Source organism: Bicyclus anynana, chromosome Z (assembly GCF_947172395.1).
Source record: "Bicyclus anynana chromosome Z, ilBicAnyn1.1, whole genome shotgun sequence".
Lineage (NCBI taxonomy): Eukaryota > Metazoa > Arthropoda > Insecta > Lepidoptera > Nymphalidae > Bicyclus > Bicyclus anynana.
The window spans coordinates 15,376,887-15,399,628 of record NC_069110.1 but is presented as its reverse complement, the minus strand read 5'-3'; the positions used below and the strand labels follow the sequence as shown (position 1 = coordinate 15,399,628).

General features: G+C 33.8%; 1 protein-coding gene across 1 annotated transcript; it reads right to left on the bottom strand.

The window, feature by feature from the left end:
* Positions 1-1,597: 1,597 nt before the first annotated feature.
* LOC112050772 (zinc finger BED domain-containing protein 4) lies at positions 1,598-4,890 on the bottom strand. The gene is made up of 3 exons (XM_024089117.2): positions 3,692-4,890; positions 3,241-3,440; positions 1,598-3,163 (listed from the first exon to the last, which is right to left on the bottom strand). The coding sequence occupies exons 1-3, from the start codon at positions 3,868-3,870 to the stop codon at positions 1,626-1,628; spliced, it is 1,917 nt and encodes a 638-aa protein (XP_023944885.2). The 5' UTR covers positions 3,871-4,890; the 3' UTR covers positions 1,598-1,625.
* Positions 4,891-22,742: the final 17,852 nt, after the last annotated feature.

Here is a 22,742-nt window from a genome sequence, read left to right as displayed (position 1 = left end):
GCGCATCATTTCATACTGGCTTCACGATATAATTTTGAATTTCAACCTATTGAGGCATCATTTGTTTTGTTTCTCGGATTTTTCACTAAGTACTTTTAACGTTGGTTTTGTTACATTTTTTAATTTATAATTATTTTTTTCTATTATAGCGAATCATGGCCCCCGCGTCCCGTGAAAACTGCTGCACTGCACTTCACTGTAAAGTAAGTTTTTTTTGTTAATTAATTAATTATTCCGTCTTAATGTTTTCTCATTTATAATAATAAATATTGTTATAAAGGACGCTGTTTATGGTTTGGTCTTTCCCTATTCATCACAATATTTTTCTTATTTTTCGATTTTAATGAGTCCTCTAATAATAATAATAATAATCATAAATCGCCTAGTATCCCCGTATACGGAACACACCCACAAAACACCGTCACTATTTTCTATAGATTTTATAAATTTTATATGGACTCGCCGCACACTGCCGGTGACGCCAGTGGCCGCCACACACTACGAAACGCCGCTTCTAGCTGTAGGTAGCGGCGTTTGTGACTGTAGCGACATTGAGCTTTACGTCTTTGCCGGTAAGACGGCAAGAAGTTTGACGGCCTCCGTGGCGCAGTGGTATAGTAGTTATCAACCCATATTCGGCTCACTGCTGAGCTCGAGTCTCCTCTCAGAATGAGAAGGCTTAGGCCAATAGTCCACCACGCTGGCCCAATGCGGATTAGCAGACTTCACACACGCAGAGAATTAAGAAAATTTTCTAGTATGCTGGTTTCCTCACGATGTTTTCCTTTGCGCGGTGGATTTACAAGGAGGTCCTGGGTTCGATCCCCGGCTGGGCTGATTGAGCTTTTCTTAATTGGTCCAGGTCTGGCTGGTGGTTTCGGTCGTGGCTACTTACCACAATACCGCCAAGCGATTTAGCGATATAATGTGTATATAATATATAGTGTAGAAACCGAAAGCAGGGGTGTGGATTTTCATCCTCCTCCTAACAAGTTAGCTCGCTTCCATCTTAGATTGCATCATCACTTATCATCAGGTGAGATTGTAGTCAAGGGCTAACTTCTTTACAGAATAATAAAAAAAAAGATGCCACAAACGCTGCCTTACACACAATGGTATTGTTGCAGATCGCCACACACGATGTCTTTTTCATCTCATGCCGCCCTCGCCGTCAGCGTAGCGTTCGCCACGCCGATCGGCGACAGCCGCGCTATCAGCCGCCCTGGCCCCGCTCCCCGCGAGCGGCGTACAGAGGGCTCGCTGGAGATAAAGGTAAGTGTTCATGAATGCCACTTTATTGCTTGTGAGTGCCATATCTGCCTCAGAACAGCAAAATTACTATATGTACTATTCAAATAATGAATCGTTTGTCGCTTTTAGGGTTCCGTAGTCGTACATATAGTAGTAGTATGTAAGGATACCATAGTAAGGTAATCCTTACAGTTAGGGATGAAACGATACCATTGAGGTATCGATACTTTTACTCGATACTGTATTGGTCGTGAAGTATCGATACTTACTCAGTATCAATTGAAAAGTATCGATACTTACTCGTATCGAATCGTTTTTGGAAGTTTTTTGAGAAAAAACCGTAACATGTATAAGTATTCTTTATTGTTTTACATTTATGAAAAAAAGTCTGACTTCGTAGTGCTACCTAAAAATATTAACTTTTCCAAATGTTTCCCAGTTAGGCGATTTCTGGAAGCAGTGACTGTTGCGCCAGCTTTGGAAAACAACCTTTCGCAAGGTACAGAAGTACCTACTACGTTCAAATATATGCGTGCTTGTTTGTATAACGCCGGGAATACGGGCTTTAAATCCTCCCATTCCTCTAATGGGTTGGCTTTTAAAGCGCAGACTGGATTAGCCAAATAAATTGACACTTCATCGGCTTTTGAGGAAGCACGCCTCCGCTTCTGGCCAACTGCAAGTTGTTTGTGATGTGACCAAAAATCAAAATCTTCGTTGGCGGTTTCATCTTCAGACCCACTGGTTGAAATTGACGTATCTTCTTTAATAATGTTTTTTAATTTTTGTATTGCCCTGCCACATGCATTTGCGTCTTGAAAATGGAGGTTTTTGAACCGTGGATCTAAAATTGTTGCCAACGCTGCAAGTGTGTTAAATTCAATTAAACCAAATCTTTTTTTACATTCAGCTAGTAGTTTTGTTTGCAATTGAGTGACACATTCCATTGACGATGAAAATTTCGTTAGTTGCGTTGTGAGACAATTAATCATTGGTATGACTTTGGATAATGTAACATAATTCTGGCCTGACGATTCTCGGGTAACAAATTCGAAAGGTTGTAACAATGGTATCAACTGTTTTAATATTTCGATTTCCTGTCCAGAACCCAATTCAGGACTGTCTGTAGCATCGAGTAGTAGTTGTGCAGCAATTTTGGACATATCTAAAAATCTATCAACCATATAATATAGTGAATTCCAGCGCGTCTTAACGTCAAGAATAAATTTTTTGGTACTTCCCTCAGGAACTCCACTATCAATCTGAATTTTTCTTAGTTTGTCTGATTGTATAACACTGTTTTTAACCCATTTAACAATATCTCTAACTTTGTTGATTAAACTAGTAATTACAGTTGACGTATTTTTTAATGATGAATCTACTATCAAATTAATTGTATGTGCAAAGCACGGCAAATGTTTTGCATCACCAAGAGTTTTTTTGATCGCGGCAACCATATTAGCGCCGTTGTCTGTAACTGCGCAAGTTACTTTAGACAGTGGTATATCCCAACCCTTAAGAATTTCGCCAAATACTTCAGATATGTACTCTGCTGTATGGTTTGATTGGAGTTCTCTAGTAGCAATATTCGAACTGGTAAGGGCTGTTTTCTCTAAAAAATGTACTGTAACGCCCAAAAAACTCTTTTCATTCATGGTTTCTGTCCATATATCAAGAGTCACACATAGCTCAGTTGCATTAGATATTCTTAAAGTATACTCCATCTTCACAATGTCGTATTTGTCACAGAGCAACTTTTTAAAGTGTGTCGACGAAGGTACTTTGTAATAAGGGGCCAATTCCTTCATTAATTTCAAAAAGCCTTCTCCTTCCACAACATTGAACGGTCGCATATCCTTGCATATAAAATACAAAATGCACATATTTATGTTATTATATTTCATGCCACCCTCTGAAACAGAGCAAATTTCGTACATGTAATTAAAATTAACCAACCAGATTTTATCTATTTTTTTTATGGCTACTTACTTTTTTGTGAAGTGACATTTTCAAACATACATTTTAATGTATTATCACCACGCATTTGCATTAGATGCAGATCCGAGTCAGACTCAGACTGTGTATTAGACTTTGTAGATGTCAATGTCGAGACTCCAGGCAAAACAGGAACTATTTCTTTACTTTGACTTCTTACTTCTGCAAAATGATCAGTTTCCTTTTTCTTTCTCCTGAAAATAATTAAATAGTCATAACATCAGTGCTACTATTTACTATTACTATTTACTTCGGTATCACAAGGCAGAAAAAAAACTTTAAAGGTAAATTCCATTATTTATACGTTATCGATACCAGCGAATACTTTCAGTATGCTGAAGTGAATCGATATCGGTAAAGTAACGTATCACAACACTACTCACAATTGACAACAAAACAGGTACTTCATTTAATGTAGATAAATATAAATATCGTATGTACTTACACTGAAATCTTGTCGTTATTATTAACAGGTGCAGTATAATCAGGGTGGCTTTTTAAATGCTTATGCAAATTAGAAGTATTGCCACAGAACCGCACGGTTTTAAAGCATTTCTTACAGCTCGCGGTTTTCTCGTCGGTTTTTGTGAAATACTGCCACACACTAGATTTCGGTGGCCCCATTTTCAAACACTTAAAACCTTGCTTGAAATGCTTTGAACACAAAACAAACACCGATTACTGTTAAAGGCTAGGATTAACTTGTGGAGAGGAACACAAAACGAATTAAAAGTTAAAACAATGTCAATCAATGGCGACTGGCGAAGTGGCGATGCCGCGACGGAGAGTTGCCAACCTCAAAAAACTAAAAAACATCAACTCATCATTAAAAAAAACAGTAGAAAGCAGTAGTTAAAGTATAAAAGGCATATCATTTATTTTAATCAATAAACAATATTCTAATTATTTATTAATAATTATTGATTTATTTATTTATAATAATTGATTTATTAATAATCACAACAAAAACAAAAAAAATAAAGTAAAATAAGTTTTCAGTTTCATTTTCAATTGCCTCATCCTCAGACTTCAGTATTGTCATACTCGATTTTTCTTTAATTATACATTTTTTTTGAATCCCGACAAGAGAAGATACATCCATATAGTGTCATTGTTGCGTTTTATTACGTAGTAGTTATCAAAAAATGTTTGCATAGTAGTGTAATAGGTGGTGCTGAACGCTAGTTGAAAAACAGTAAAAAATAGAAATGAAACAGAAAACATGGACATCAATGTAAAAACAGCAAATCTACTGTTAAAACAGTAGAGTATAATAAAATAAAGAGTTGAGGCTTTGTTTGTTTTTATCGGGCATAGACAAACAAGCTTGCCAACTACACAAACAAAACAAAGGCTAGGATGCGTTCAAAAACTTCAATTTAAGATATGCAATTTTCAATTATGTTAAAAGAAAATAGTGTGATTGCTATAAGTACTGATATGAGTACTTTTAACCGATACCTACTCGATTCTTAATTTCAAAGTATCGATACTAAAAGTACTTGGTATCGGAGCAAAAGTATCGAGTACGTACTTGTATTTACTCGTATCGTTTCATGCCTACTTACAGTTTCGTCACGTTCGTCTGTCTGTCCGCAGCGAAGCTCAAAGACTAAGTACTAGAAAGCTGAAATTTAGTATGACTATGTTCAATAAAATTGTCAACAAAGACGTAAAATAAATTTTGAAAAATGTTTTTTAGAGTAGGTGAGGTACCTACTCTAAAAAACAACCCAACATGTAAAGTGGAGATTTTCTAACATAAAATGACGTAGTTAAGGTCATTTCTGTCAAATGTTTATCATGATTACTATCTATAATATTAACTTTACGTGAACGACTTCGTCCGGGGAAGTATCTACTACCATCAATCACCATGTTTATAGCTATACTAGCAGACGCTAGCAACTTCGTCCACGTGAACATCGATGTTAATTTCAACCCCTATTTCATTCCCTTTTAATTATATTTTCGGACGATTTATATATAATAAATAGCCCACTTATCATTTTACAAAAATATAACTTAAGTCATGAACGATTTATATTAAAAATACTTCAACCCCTTTTTAACTCTTTAGGGAAGACTTTTGAAAGTTTTCGACTCCATTATTTTTATTATTTTTGTAGAAGATTTTACGTACCAATTTTTACAAATATAACTTGAAAAATAAATGTGTTTCCATACAAAATTTCAACCCCTATTTTACCCAATTTTTATTTTACTGTCGCGACAAAAGTATGCTAAGCTACAACGTATTATGGTCTCTAATCGTATTAAGTTTCATTTAAATTTATTTAGTAGTTTCAGCGTGATGCCCAGTCAACAAAATCACGAACAGACAGACAAAAAATACAACATAAAAAATCAAGTATCTGTAGAGATTAATACCCTCCAACTAAAATTTTTAAAATATCTTCAATGTATAGAATTTGACCTGTTATAGTTTTATTATAAGTATAGATAAGCATCCTAATGCTAGTCACTCACCATCCGATAAGCCCACATGCTTGCAGCGCTAACGGTAGGCATGTGAGCTTACTTGATCGTCAGTGGCTGACATAAGCTGTCCAACTCGAATGGGAGCTGTATGGTGGTTCTAAGCTCCAATCACTTTTCAATTGAGTGATGACGATGATTAATTATATTTTATATTAATATATATTTATTTTGTTCCAGATTGTTACACAAAACCCAGAACATATTCGTAATGCGTACTATTAAGTACGTCAATACTTTAAGTCATAACTTAACATGAAAAAATAAAAATATGTTAAAAAAGAAATTGTTAAGACTTAAATGTTAAACACCAATTCCCTTTAGTAAAAACTTATAGTTATAGTTAGTTTAAAAAAAAATTAGATTAAGAGGTTTGGTAAAAAAATCAAAGGGTTTGCTAAAAAAACAAAAAAAAAACAAAAAAGTAAAAAAAAAACCAAAAAAAACAAGAGGTTTAGTAAAATAGTTTTTAATTAATTAGTTTTATATTTAGAGACTAAGTGTCTATTGTTTGTTTGTTGGGTATTATGTATAACTATACCACACACTAGGAATAGATTGATATTCCTGTTACTTATCCATTTTGTGATTGGTTCTTTTAACATTACATATCTATTATATGTATCGTTTGTTAATAAAAATAGATTAAGAGGTTTGCTAAAAAAATCAAAGGGTTTGCTAAAAAAACAAAAAAATAAAAAAAATTGAAGAGGTTTAGTAAAATAGTTTTTAATTAATTAGTTCTATATTTAGAGACATAGTGTCTATTGTTTGTTCGTTAAGTATTATGTTTAACTATACCACACACTAGGAATAGATTGATATTCCTGTTTCTAAAAAAAATAGATTAAGAGGTTTGGTAAAAAATCAAAGGGTTTGCTAAATAAAAAAAAAAAAAAACAAAAAAAACAAAAAAAACAAAAAAGTAAAAAAAAAAAAAAAAACGAGGTTTAGTAAAATAGTTATTAATTAATTAGTTTTATATTTAGAGACAGTGTATATTTTCTAGTTTGTTTTTTGTGTATTAAGTATAACTATACCCCACACTAGGAATAGATTGATATTCCTGTTACTTATCCATTTTGTGATTGGTTCTTTGCGATAATAATGTTTGTTTATATTTTTGCTTTTTATTTCTTTGCGAAAAAATGTATTGGTCCACCTGCTCATACATTTTTATATTAGGTAGTTATTAGGTTATAGTAGTTTTAATTTTATTTTTTGTTATTTTTGCAGTTCGATCGCATCTCTGTTCATTAGATGCATCATCATCATTAGATGCTGCAATCTGTCATCACTTAAGTAGTCTCTATTCACACTGATATTTTGAAAGCCAACAAAACCACTCGCCTAGCCTATAATTTTTGTAATACTTATTTTAGATTGTAAGTGCCTTTCGTATTTGCATACTTTGCTTTTTATTTCTTTGCGAAAAAATGTATTGGTCCACCTGCTCATACATTTTTATATTAGGTAGTTATTAGGTTATAGTAGTTTTAAGTTTAATTTTTTGTTATTTTTGCAGTTCGATCGCATCTCTGTTCATTAGATGCATCATCATTAGATGTTATTACTTAAGTAATCTCTGTTCACACTGATATTTTGAAAGCCAACAAAACCACTCGCCTAGCCTATAATTTTTGTAATACTTATTTTAGATTGTAAGTGCCTTTCGTATTTGCATACATGCCGCTCAATGTTCTCTTATTTTTTTTTTCACACCGCTAATAAATAAACCATTTGGATATCAATCTGGTTTTTTATTTTCTACACTTCATACAATGGTCAACAAGGTATTAATCGAATCCTTTACTTTCAATACAGAGATTTCAATTATTTTTTTTTATCTCACCTGATGGTAAGTGATGATGCGATCTAAGATGGAAGCAGATTAACTTGATATGAGGAGGATGAAAATTCACACCCCTTTCGGTTTCTACACGACATCGTAGCGGAACGCTAAATCGCTTGGCGGTATGCTGCAGTCTTTGTCGGTAGGGTGGTAACTAGCCATAGCCGAAGCCTCCCACTAGACAGACCTGGACCAATTAAGAAAACCTCAATCGGCCCAGCCGTGGATCGAACCCAGGACCTCCGTCTTGTATATCCACTGCGCCACGGAGACCGTTGAATTCACCTTCACCTTCTTTTCGAAAGTTACCTAAGTACCAGTGGCCTAGCGTGCCTTAGAGGGGGCCCTGTATCAAAATTAGTAGGGGCCCAAATAATGGGTAAAGATTTCTCACAAAAGAAACAAAATTACTTGCTTTAAAGAAATATGTCAGTGCCTTAATCTATATAAGATGTTTTCAACTTTGAGCTAAGCAAGGGAAAATAAGAGATTGTGGATTACCTAAATTTTACTAATTATTGCTTACACAAGTCAGGGGCTCAGGGGCCCCCTGTAGTCTGGGGGCCCCGTATCATTGATAAGGCTGATACGGCGGCAGCTACGCCCCTGCTAAGTACCTAGATTGCTTGACTGCGATTCCAATGTTAATAGTCGATGCATATTCAAGTAAAATTTAGTTTATTCAGTAGATAATGTAGTTTAGTTTAAATATAATGTAGACTTCGTCCGTGTAAAAATCGGTGTATTCTATCTTTCCGTATTTAACCCCATAACCTATATGTATTTATACATTAGTCCATTAACCCTTTTACAAAAATGTAACTTAAAACATGAATGATTTAAATTGAAAAAACTTTAACCCCAACCCCTCTTTAAACCCCTCTTTAAACCTTTATGGGAAGAACTTTGAAAGTTATCGAATCACATTATTTTTAAGCATGTTTCTGGTAATACACACACCAATTTTTATAAATGTGTTTTTTTATATATTACCCTATCCCTATTTCACTCTTTTCTATTTTTATTGAAATGGATAGTAGGAATTATTTGAATTACTTTGTATGAAAACATGAAAAAAATATTTTTTAGTAAAACTATATTAGATATGCAGTTCAGCTCCTATAAGTGGACTCGTTAACACCTTGAAAATATGAGAAATACTCCCGAGCACCCTGTATAATTAAGGTCAAATGTAAAGTCACACTCATCTATCTATACAGAAGGGGTAGGGTAGAGGTAGGTTAGGGGTAGGGTAGGGGTAGGGTAGGGTCGGGGTAGGGTAGGGGTAAGGAAGGGGTAGGGGTAGGGTAGAGGTAGGTTAGGGGTAGGGTAGAAGTAGGGTAGGGTCGGGGTAGGGTAGGGGTAAGGAAGGGGTAGGGGTAGGGTAGGAGTAGGGGTAGTACTAGGGTTTCACGCGGACGAAGTCGCGGGCGTCCGCTAGTATGTCTTAAAGCTTTTTTAATACCGGTTTATCAAATTTCTAAACGCGCTACTTTAAATTTCCCGCTATAAAACGCCACGGGCCATAGTATATTATGGAACCAAATTGCAGAGGCACCATCTGCGATTAGGTTTCACCATAGATTTACGATTCGGTACCAATGAAGAAAGAGTAAGGAGGAAGGGCCCTAAGTTGTCTATATAATTTTTAGTTATACAAGTGCGATGAAAATATGAACCGTATGAGTAAAAATATGTTTGTCTCATTCTCACCTACGTAGTTTTTAAAATGCTTTGAAGGATAACTTATTGTCAAACAGTTCTATGTATCTTTCAAAAACATTCATAATATTACAAAGTTCCACCTTGAAGCACGCAGGCGCCATTTAAAGGAATCATTTACGTCCTGTGAAACTTCTATATGTCCATCTGATTGTTTTTGACGTATTCTTTTATTTGATATAGTTCTTGAAATCAGATCGTTTTAATGGTGTTTCTTGTGATTCTACTTTTAGAAAGTGCAAACTTAAATATATCTGCTGGTAGATAGGTAGGTATTACTATAGCCCTTTGTTTACATATTGGCTATCTGTGCATCAAGACCATAATAGAAAATAGTCTTTACTCCGGACTAGAATGTCGCCTGGAAAGAGTAAAAACTTACGTGCTAACTAAGAAGGTTAAAATACCTTCTTAGTTAGCACGTAAGTTTTTAATTGTAAAAATTAAATTGTATTGTATATTATTTTTTGCACTATTTTATAATTTTTATGTAATATGTATACTGGGTGTTTTTACCTTTATTAAAAATTATTATTATTATTATTATTATTATTAACGCAGAATAAAGATGATTCAGAATGAGTCTTTATTCTGTAAAAACCTATAAAAAAAACAAACGTCGCGCGTCTTCTTGACATCCGGGTATACAAACTGTTTTCATAATTTGCATTTCAAAATTTAACACTAATAACATTTACGTAAACTAATATAATAATAAATAATTATCTACCAATAAAAAATACTCCATATTATTTCTTTAGTTTTTGTGGTTTTTGTCAACAATTTTTAACATATTTATAAACATGAGACGCCATTTTTCTTGAATAATATTGAAAATTACTGATGCGACGCTTTGTGTCGTACTGACTCAAGAAAGTATTCGTTTTTAGAATTTTGTATTTGATCATTAATAAAAGGACCTGCCTCGCTAACCGTTCCCCTCAGGCAAAGATTAAAAATCAATGATCTAACGCGTTTATAAAAACTGTTGCAATGGAATCGATGTTTCATTGTTGTAATCGTTTTCGTCGTGTAAAGAGCTCCCTAAAAATGCCGGTGTGTGTAGTATGTGTAGTTGAATGGCATAAAAAATGGCCAAAAATTTGTAGTTTGGTAAAAGATGGAGTAACGTTTTATTTGTAAGTATTTCTTCATTAATTTTATAAATTTGTAATAAAAACAATTTCTAAAAAGAATCGATTCTTCTGACGAAACAGCAAAAAATCGATCAAGTAATCAAATATTCTATGTATATATTCTGTGGATAGTCTAAGCGATGTGTTTTTTAGTCAGTGTAAAAATTATTTATTTGTATTAGTGTGTGTATTGCTAGTCAAAGGAGATCATTCATTTTGGGCCCTTTTTGAAAGTGCCGGCCAACGAAAAAAAATAGCAATACGTATTATTTATATTGTAGGTGGTCACTTACAAAACTCAAAAAATATGTATAGAAGTGACGAGTCATTGAACCTGTATAACTTGATTCAGAGCAATCTTACAACATTTGTGTCATACTAACTATTGTTCCAAATGGGCAGTTCTAACGATACGTATCAGTTTTTTTTCTTAGCGGGCACTTTTGAAAATTGACAAAATGTATGGAAATAACGAATCGTCGAACCTGTATAACTTGGTTCAGAGCCACCTGACAACTTTTATGCCATATTAACTATTGCTCCAAATAGCTAATTCTAACGAGTCGTGCCATTTTTTTTTTGTTGGCCGGTACTTTCAAAAAGAGCCCAAAAATGTATGGAGCGTGAATGATCTCCTTTATAGTTGTATGTAGTGTGTGGACACATGATATATTTAATGGTGATAAATATTTTCGATGAGTGAGTTTACCTCGTCCCCCTCAAAAAACGACAGACGTTTTTGTTGATGAATTTGGGTACGAAACAGGTCCATAGTCTAAATAGTCAAAGACGATAGTAGATAATATTAGTTTATTAGCCGCTGACGAACAAGTAAATTCACATGCTTGCAGCGCTAACGGCTTGACAAACGATATAACTGATCGTGTATTGGTCGCGTGCATGACTGTCGCGACTAAGGCCTAGTTCGGACTACTTTAGTATTTTAGTCGAGTACGAACGATTTTTTTGTTGGCGGTTTGTACTTGACTAAAATACTAAAATAGTCCAAACTAGGCACACATTAACGGCACATTAACGGCCGTCAAGTGTTCTATTTTATCAGTCAATCATAGGCGTACATAGCGGGTGGGCCGGGTGGGCCGGGTGGGCCGGGCCCATCCTAGAATCGTTCAGTGCCCACTAGGGTACTGGGCTACCAATTTGAAGTTCTATGATGGACGCCGAAATACTAATAATTTTACACAAAATATCATTTAAAATATTAAATAATAACAATTACAACTTATAATAAAGAAAAACGTAATAAAGATTTTGAAACATATTTAAGATCTTTACTGATACCAACCATAGATACAAAGAAAAAATAATAAATAAGTCGAGCCATTTCAGAGGTCTGCGTCCATAAATATTGCTCATTGCACTCTGTTCAGTGATATGTAGGCCCACCCCGGGCCTACCCCAGGAAATAATCCTAGATACGCCAATGCTGTCAATGGTTTGCTATTGAAGTGGCTGACATGAGATCTAGTTAGAGAGTAATCATTCATTATCAACCCATATTCGGCTCACTGCTGAGCTCGAGTCTCCTCTCAAAATGAGAGGGGATTAGGCCAATTGTCCACCACGCTGGCCCAATGCGGATTGGCAGACTTCACACACGCAGAGAATAATTAATAATATTCTCTGGTATGCAGGTTTCCTCACAATGTTTTCCTTCACCGTTTGAGACACGTGATATTTAAATATTTAATTTCTTAAAATGCACTAAACTGAAAAGTTCGTGGTGCATACCCAGACCGGATTCGAACCCACACCCTCCAGAATCGGAGGCAGAGGTCATATCCACTAGGCTATCACATTATCAAATTCCAGTTAGAGAGTACGAATAATTTTTAAATTTACCGCCCAAAAATTGTTCGTACTCGACTAAAATACTAAAGTAGTCTGTACCACAAACGGCTAAAAAGATACAGACAGCTTACTTCATAGAAACTGCTTAGCACATTTGAGAAATTTGAATTTCATTCATAATTTTAAAATCATATAACCACAAATTTCATTCATAAATTTATCCTTTATCTCTCTCATACAAGGCAAATCTTCATTAAAAATCCCTTTGCCCTCTCTTTCTATTCTATGTATATGTAGAATGTGCCTACACGGCGGAAACGGAAATGCTTGTAGTAATTTGAAAATGGTTGGAAGGGGTCGTAGGTTTATTCCGTAGTTAAATTGATTTGTGAAAGTAGGTTATGCCGTACTATTTGTGGTTATCCCATATAACCGCAAAATGTTACCGGTCTTCTGATATGCCGGTTTCGTTTATCTCGATTATTTATATTGTTACTAGACTTTTTCTTTTGTATGATAAAAAAAAGGCAAAATCTTTTATTTATTTCTTTAATAAAAATGTAAACATTTCCATGCAGTAAAATACCAAATTGTACAGTTACAAAATTATATGACTACTTCACAAAATATATGACAGATGTCGCGTAATTAATGGATATAACGCATTTAAACTGGATGGAATGTGGTCACTGCTCTTTAGTAAAAAAAAGTTCTGTCTCCTATAAAAATGCTTGAACCCCTTTTTCATTTTTAGTGAATTATTTATAACTTTTGCAATTTTAGTGAGCGGGCCTTCAAATTTTTCAAAAACTATGTATATTCAATTCCGAATCGAATGACACCTCAACCATTTTTATAGGAGATGGAGAACTTTTTTTTTATACTAAAGAGCACATGTAGATCAGACTAATATGATAGATACACCACCCTATTATCTATAACTAATTTGACTATTTTTTGTGTAATAATTATTTTTCTTTCATTAGGACCCGATTTAAAACACATTGTCCGGTAAAAAATGATGAAATCTAATTTTGAATCGAAAAAACCATTATTTTAAAAACTTGTACACTTATAGAGGGTAGTAAATTAGTATAAAACGTAGAATTGTAGAATTAGGTGGCGTATCTACCATTTGCGTTTTATCCATTATTTACGGGACGTGGCCTTGTCCGGGACAAGTTAACATGCACTCTGAGGCACAGGGTGTAACACCACTAAATTCCCAACTAAGGACTGAGAATTATAAGTCAAAATTTCTTAGATGAAAAGCTCAGTATCTTATATAACCCCGGACCTCGTGACCACATAGGGTAACCACTGAACCAGAGAGGCTTATGTTATAAGTATGTAAGAGAGTTATGTTAACATAATTGTGGAACACTATATCTAAGATCTTCGTATGACTTCATTTTCCCAAGTAAAAGGCAGTGTACAGTGTACCTCTGTAACTGAAGACGTCCGAAGCATAATAATTGACCTGTAAGGTAAAATTAAGTAAATTAGTATTATGTATATAAGTATAAAGTATTTCTCCTGGAAATAGTTTACAACTGTTAAAATTATTTAAAATCCTACAGAATTTATATACATAACTAGCTGACGCCCCCCGGTTTCACCCGCGTAGTTCCCGTTTTGGTGAGAATAGGAGGATAAAAATATGCCTATGAAACTCACAAATAACATGGTAAAAGAATTTGGAAGTCAATCAGTAGATCCAGAGGTTATTTAGTTCAATAAATATTAAGCCAGACTTCTAAAGGTTATAGTTTTTGTTAGCAATTTTCCTCTTCTTTTTGAATCTTTTGGCAAATTGGAAATATCTTAAATAGTTTTTGATATTAAAAAAACAAACCCCTTATATTTTAGTTAATTGTTTATAACTTTTGCAATTTTTGCAAGCAGCCCTTTAATTTTTTCAAAAGCTTTTCAAATGTGTTTCCGAAAAAATGACACCTCAATCATAGTTCTAGGAGAAGGAGAAAAAGTTTCAATCTAAATGGCGTTTGTGAACTAGAACTAATGGGGTGTAATGCCACCAACTTTCCAACTCACGGCTGATAATTATAACTAAAAATTTCTTAAAAGAAGGAAAAACTCAGTATCTCATTTAGCTCTACCCAGGATTTGAACCCAGGACCTTGTGAACACATAGACTAACCACTGGACCACAGAGGCAGTCATGTTGACATATGGAACACTATAACGAAGTTCTTTATAATATGACTTCATTTTCCAAAGTAAGGCAGTGTACACCTCTAAAACTGAAGACATCTGAAGCATATTTGACCTGTAAAGTAAAATTAATTATCATGATTTTTTGATTTACCTTCGTAAAAATCGTAAACAATTTTTACCAAAATTATATTAAACTAGCGGATGCCCGCGACTTCGTCCACGTGGAAAGTTCAGTTTTTCACAAATCCCGCGAGAACCATAGATTTTCCGGGATATTCCTAAATTAATCCAGGGTAATATCTATCTTCGTTATAAATTTCAGCCAAATCGGTTCAGTAGTTGCGGCGTTAAAGAGTAACAGCTACCCTACCATACTCCCACCCAACACCTACTCTACCATACTCTACTCAACTCTACCTCTACCATAAGTATCCTATGTTCTTCTCCTAGATCTAAGCTCCTCTCCACCAATTTTTAGCCTAATCGGTCCAGCTGTTCTTGAGGTATAAGTGTTGTAACAAACCTGACTTTCTTTTATATTTATAGATTTCTCAGACATATTAGTTACAAAAATTATACTATTATATACCACTCATAATATTCCCACCCCACAAATGACAAAATTAGTCAAAAGGATTATCAGAGCGAATCTTCTAGTGTAGCCTTATTTAAATATTTGACATCCGTATCTATCTCCTGTATGGAGACAAGTCTGGTGCTGTAGTGGGCTGTTAGTTAATTAGTTAAATCAATACGTAATTACCTTCATCTTAAGTAATTTTTTATGTTCTCGGACACCCTCCTCCTACACCAACAGTAGCATATTCTTAACATTGATGGAAGCATATTGAGCATGCAGATGCCCAGTGATCCAGGTATTCTGAAAAATATTAGATAAGCATTTTAACAAAATATGGAACACCATGTGATATTATGATATACTAACAGACGCTTGCTACTCAACACAAATCCCACTGTGATTTTCTTCGCAATAAAAGTAGCCGTGTTAATACAGAGTAAACTGTTCCAAATTTCAGTCAAATCGGTATGCAAGCCGCAGCGTAAAGGAGGTACAAACATACTTACACAGACACACACATTCGTGTGATGATATGGCTTGTTCTTGTTAATTAATAAAGCCTTACGTGATTCTTCCCTCGCTTTAAGATCACCAGATTATTGGACCAAAATATTTGCGCCAGTAATCCCTCCTGTACTCTCGTCTGTTTGTCGACTCTGTTTCCCACTGGGATTTCTCCTAGTCTTCCACAAAGTTGCTTGAAGTAACGGGGTCCACCGCATGAAAGTGAGAGTGGAGTTGAGGTGCAGAGGCTAAAGAGTTACACTTCATTTGTAACGCTTATATTGCGCTTGTCACCCCCATAAACCCCGAAAAATGGTATGGAGTTATAATCTACAGTTCATATTAATTCTCAGTCTGGAGTAGGGAAGCTGAAGTTGTTACACTCCCTTCCCTCAGAAAGCATTTCCTAATATAATGTAATGCATAATTACCTTCATCTTATCGTAGGAACTTGGGTTTATATGTTTATCGTTTAAATCTATGGTTCTGGCACGTCCTCCTGCACCATCAGTAGCATAAGCCCGTTCAATGAAAGCCCATTGAGCATGCTGATTTCCAATGATCAAGTCCTTCTTCTGAAAATTATTACAGAAGCATTTTAACAAATGAGGAACATCATGAATATGATATACCTTGTTGTTATTAATCATATAATAAAATATATTTTCAGCGTCTTCATTACTATTATGAAGGCATTCTCTGTGTGTATCAGTTATTAATGAATTTATTGCAGCTACATTTGCAGAACCTTAATCACAGATCGTAGCTCTTAAAATAAATCCAGATTTAAATATTGCCTCAATTATTTCTCTAAGAATTCTTTTTAAAGTCTTTATTCCATCACAGAGAAAATAATAAGCTAAAGGTATTTTCCAAGATGGAAATAAGCCACGTAACATAAAAACTAAAACTTTATCTGCAACATTATTTGCTCGTTCACCACCTATGTTCCTAGGTCTTTAAAACCCTCAATAACCCCAGAATGAATATTAAAAAATAAATTTTTGTTGACAGCCATTTCATCAAACAACAATATACACTGCAAACCCATAGTCTGTGTGTTCTTAGCACAATCAGCCGAATGCTGGAAAATAAATTCATTAATACCTGGTCTCACAGGTATTTTAGTTAATAGAGAGTTTGTAGTTGATTTGGATAGGAATATTAAATATTTCTGTAGGAATTTGTAAAAATTAAGGCTCAACTTAAATAATGTAAGTGCAAAGATTTTCTCATCATTAGTGTATCTAGGAGATTTGACTTTAGAATCAGATAATCTTAACTGTGAATCCACTAATAATTTCCCAAACTGAGTTAACAAAGGATAATTTGAAATAAAATATTGTCCTTACTAGCACAAAGTTTTGACTATAATTGTTAGCATTTGTAAGTCTCATTGCGCAACATTTGTTTTAATGTTCTAATATTCTGACGTAACTTTTGCTTCCTAGGAGTTTCAAACTTAGCTGATCGAACTCTAGGAATTATGTCAGACTTTCTATGAGGCTTGTGTCTAAAATGAGGCCTAACATGCACAAAGGGATTCTGTGAAGCAGAAGGCAGGGGATCAGGTAAAATTGAACTCTGTAAATATTCGGACTGGGATTGTGAGCCTAGACAGACACTATTTGTAGAAATATAATTGATTGTTCGTTAATATTGACATTTAATGCGTTAGTCTACATTTCAGGCTATTTGTTTGTTTGTGAAGTAGTAGTTACATGGTCAACTATCGTTTATTCGTATTTATTAGGCCCGATGAAAGATACCTCTAGGAACTTGGAATTTGTAGGTGCTAGAACAGCGTTTTGGTTTAAATCACTAATTTCCAAATTCAAAGTAAGTATCGCAGACTTAGTTAACCTTAACCTATGATTAATAACATAGCAAGGTAAACAGGAATATTTACGCAAAAACAGGCAATTGATTAACCATACCTTCCATCTAGTAACATCAGTATATGGTACAGCACGTAAATTAATAGCTGTTTTACACTTAGGCACGCAACAGCGCTTCATTTTGAACGAAAAACAAAAACACTTTTGCACTTTTACTATCGAACACTGAAATTAACCGAGCACAAATCAAACTATAACTCTTTATTAACAATACTATACAATAATATACAGAAAATAAATAAATAGAAATAAAATCCTTGATAAATTGATTTATAGTTTCCTGTAGTTCCACTGGTATCACCACAGACCACAAATGAAGCAGACCTCTGACTCAGAACAAAGCTTTGTGCTGGTTAGGAATTTTGTATGTGTGTATAAAAATGTCATTCATAAATTTCTCGGACCTCTCTTTTACACTTGGGAAAAAATTAAATGTGGGGGGAAAGTCCTATCTCTTTCTAATTCAACACATGCATATAAATCGTAGTAAAATTAGGGATGTGCAAAAATCGTAATTAGAGAAATTAGTGCTGAACACACACACTTGTTGAAGATTTTTTAATGTACCGATTTTAGAAATTTCCGGTTTTCTCTTACACTACTAGTGCACCTAAATTTATATTTACTTGTTAGATTTTAAGGAAAAGAAAAGCCTTTAATATATTTAAATCTATTTATTTTGTTATTGTCTGTTAATTGTGTAGTGACTCTACCACCGGTTCGGAAGGCAGATTCTACTAAGAGCCGGCAAGAAACTCAGTGGTTTCTCTTTAAAAAAAAACATTATTTACAATTGTAATTATCATTCACAATCCCCAAAATTACAAATATTGTGACACTTACATATTGTTTTTCTATAACATTATGAGGATTCAATAAACAAATAAATTTGAGACAGAACAGTGTAACAGAATCAACATAATGTTCTTAGTTTTTTACTATTTTTTTTACTTGACCTTGTAAATTATTAATTATAAAACAATCATTTTAACTTAAGTATAATAGGCAACCTCTTTATAATGTGTCTCTGTAAATATTATTTATCATCACTAAAAACATATGAGGGTATATATTTATAATGCCGGACCAGAGACCATTATAATAAAAATAAGTAAGTGTAAGTAAGGTTACCTAAAAACCTAATTAAAATTATGTAATTTATTGTCATACAAAACAAAGATTGTGAGTTTTGCAAAATTATAGTTTTAAAAACAATAAAAACACAAAGCACGTACAATACTGTGAAATCCCACATTGTTTCAGTATTAAACATTTTTTTCACAAATTTAGCAATTTTTTTACAATATACATTAGAATGTAATACAAAGAGCAAGATTTCTAATTAAAAGTACAAAAAGGACAGGATATCACAGGAGGCACAGATTTGTTAGGACTTATACTTAATTATATGTATATTACTAGCAGACTTTACCATGGTTTTACCGGAATAGTAGTTTTGATTATAATGGGTGCTTGGCAGTATTCCTATAACTCTGGGGTTACTCTTTAACGAAAATTAATACATAATAATAAATTTATATAATGACGTACATAATACATTAATACATATTTATAATTATGACGTAGCCAAGTTTTACGTATTTTAATGTTTGAAGACATAAAAAGATTTTATTTATTAGTTAAAAAAAATATTAGTTATGTAGTTCGGTTCCTTTATGTGGACTCGTCGACACCTTGAAGTTATGGGAAATACTCCCGAGCAATAATCTGTAACATATACAGGATATGTTACAGATGTAGCTTTCTAGTAAAGAGTGGATTTCTAAAATCAGTAGTGTAAGTTTTTGAGTTAACTCTTAACAAACAAAAATCTATAATAATAGTCTAACAAAAAATAAATATAATAATAGAATACAAATACCTAATAACTTACTCTTACAAAAGTAATAGTTTGAAAGAATTCAAAATGGAAATTTGAAAGACTGATAAATAGCATGAAAAATATCTAATAATCTTTAATTTAAATTCCAAGTTAAGAAAATATGAATACGGTATGAAATAATTACTGACTTTGGTGGTGTGTAGATCTATAGCTAGCACCTTAACTTACTTTATTTTTAAGCATATCTTCCATTTCCTTTCCTTTCTTTCTAGTATCTACATTGTGCATCTTCCTATTAAAATTAATACACCATTGTCTGACTTGCATTCTAATGACAAACAACCAAAAAGCGTTAAAAAAATCCAATTTATGCTTGTCACAAGATAAGAAAGAAGTATCGAGCCGATTTTTAAATACGTTAATTAAATCTGTGTAAATGTAAACGTTACAAATTTTTGGCAATATTTCTTCAATTAAATAAATACATTGTCATATAAGACTCAAAAGATTACGAGACGGATGATAAAAAATTCTGGTACTTGCATTATATTCTCTGGATTCAATTAAAGAGTGAAATGGTTCATTTACATCAGACAATAGTGCATTTTTACAACTTTGGCAGTCTGCACTATCTAGTTTTGAAAATAAATATCTGCAAATTGCACATAATTAACTAACAATGTCATTAATTAACAATGTCTTAAATGACGAAATAAAATTGTGACAATCTGGGTGTGTATTAGAGCCTCCATGACCTCTGATTTGTGAAAAAAATTCCAGGGGATCCTGGTTTAATTGCTGAAGACTCAAGAAGTGAACTCAAGACTGAAAGTGATCTGATACTAAAGATAAAGCATTACGTAAACTGGTACTTTTATGACCACCACCATTAAGGCTATCAAACAAATTGTTCATGAATAATATTATTTCAGCAGTGAAAAAGCCATTATCAATGTTAATAGGTGGGACACTATAATTATGGTCCATTCTAAATCGTTCGCATGTCTTCAAATGCATCGATAGAGAGATGTAGACTGTGTTGCTGAATGCTTCTGCATGGTTGACCTGTAATGTAAAATGAAATTTGGTTAAAAATTGAACATTTAACACTGTACAATAGTATGAATAACATAATAGTAATTTTCTCGTTGGTCCAGTGCTTAGCCCGTGCGGATCACGAGGTACTAGGTTCAAGTTCTGCCTCATTGCCAAACCAAAATCTTGGAATTACCTAAATGGCCAATATTAATAAAATCTTTTTATCAAAACGACTTCAAAATAACAAAAAAAAACTTAAAAGCGAAAAATAACATAGTATGTGCTACCTTCAGATTACTTTGAAGGCGGTGGCAAGTGAGTGACATAATAATCAAAGCCGTTTCTTTTAAATCCTAAAACTTGATTGATATGATTTAATCGGCTTAAGTTACTGAATTACTGTGTTGGTACTTCCTTCAAAATGATAACGTAAATGCTAATTTATATGGAATTGAAACAGTGCAGTAGTACCTATAGATGGCGCTGTTTCAATTCCTCATAAATTCGCATTTACGCTAACGCGACCGTCACAGTATCAAACTGCCACTAGTCCCTCTGAAGGTAGCACATACGATGTTATTTTTCCCTTTTTATTTTTAGTCGGTTAAAGTTTTTTGTTACAAAGATTTTATTTTTCTGTCTTTAGTGTGTCCTAGCATAGTGAACGAAAGCGCCACAGTAAAATTCGTTATTTTCATTTCAACACAAAATTACTGAACCGATTGTCATAAAAATTTAATGGAACCAATCTGGAACTATAATCTTTTAACAAAAAAAGAATTTTTAAAATTGGTTAAGAAAAAACAAGTGTCGAATTGAGAACCTCCTCCTTTTTTTTTAAGTTGCTTAAAAAGCCGTTAATTTGCATTTTTTTGTTCTAATAATACTTTTATATTGAATCTTCGGTAAAATAATACATAAGGTTATACATTTTTAAATATATATTCATCACGCGAAGACGCGTGATTCGTGTTTTTAACGTATTGCCACATTACTATTAGTAAAAAATAAACTTTAATAAAGTATTTTTCACTACTCTTGCTCAAAAACACTGTCATATTACCACTCCACAGCGGGGCTAAACAAGCATATTAGCCTCTAGGGGCTAAAGTAATTTTGTTTTTTTAATTCTTGTCTGTTACGAGTACTAGCTAAGTACTAGCCTACTATAAAACGGAGGAGGTTTTATTCGAAAATAGAATCATTATAGGTAAGGCCCCGATTGTTTTGAAAAATAAATAAAAAGCTTTAAATTGGAATGAAATGCAGCGTTCTTGTCTGTGGAATGCGTTTATTTTTTTATTTCATTTTTATTGAGTTGCGAATATAGCGAGATTTGAAGACATGGGACATCCTTTACGGTGTAATACCTTTGCCTTTTTCTCATGTGAAAAAAAAATAAAATTAAAAAGCGGGAATTTAAAAAACAATTGGCGTCAGTAACACACTTGATTTTTTACAGAAATTCATTGTAAATTTGTGACCGAAACTTACATATTTTTCAACAATAATTGTTATTGTTGTTTTCATCTAGTGAGAATGGTGATCTTAATTTGGAGATGGATGAAATCTTCAATCTGTTACCATCAAAGTCGAAACGCATTTACTTAAATACTTTCCTACGATACCTACGAATACCTACGAAAAATTTAATAAGTGGAGAAAACAACAACGAATGGATTCACTTACGAAAGGAGTTTTTTAAACTATTATCTCCCACGTTTACCTCACATACTCATTATTCATCTTCACAGTAGTCGGAAATTATGTTACCGGGTAAAAGCATTGTCCTTAATATCCAAAATTGTAGACTTTGTACATTTAATTTTCAATTAAAATAAATCATTGAACATGTACTAAACTATTTTATTTTCTCGCAATCGTAGTGAAAGCAGAGTGTAACACATGGCGCTAAACCCATTATAAACTCGGTTTCTATTTTATTTAGGCGTTTCTAAAAATACCTCGTATATAATGGGTCTTTTTAGCCCCTTGTATAACAATCTACTATTTTAGAAGACTAGCGGATGGCCGCGAAGAGGTTTAAGGGCGCTTCGTCCGCCCTTAAACCTCTTCTTACGAAAACGGGAGTAGCTTCTCCCGTTTTCCCTACATACGTTTACCCTTCACTACTCTGCTCCTATTGATCGTAGTGTGATGAAAAGTATACTATATCCAGGAGTATGAAGAATAATTGTACCAAGTTTCGTTAAAATCCGTTGAGCAGTTTTTGTTCCTATAACGAACATACACACAGACAGACAGACCGACATTTGATGTTTTATTGTGACCAGAACGCGTTGTGAGCAATTTTTCCGCTCCGGTCCCGCTCTTGCTTTGAGCTATTCGGTGCGCGGCCGGATTTTGCGCTTTTTATGTGCTTGGGTATAATGCGGCGGCCACGGTCGAAGGCCCTACCACAAACCCCCGGCCG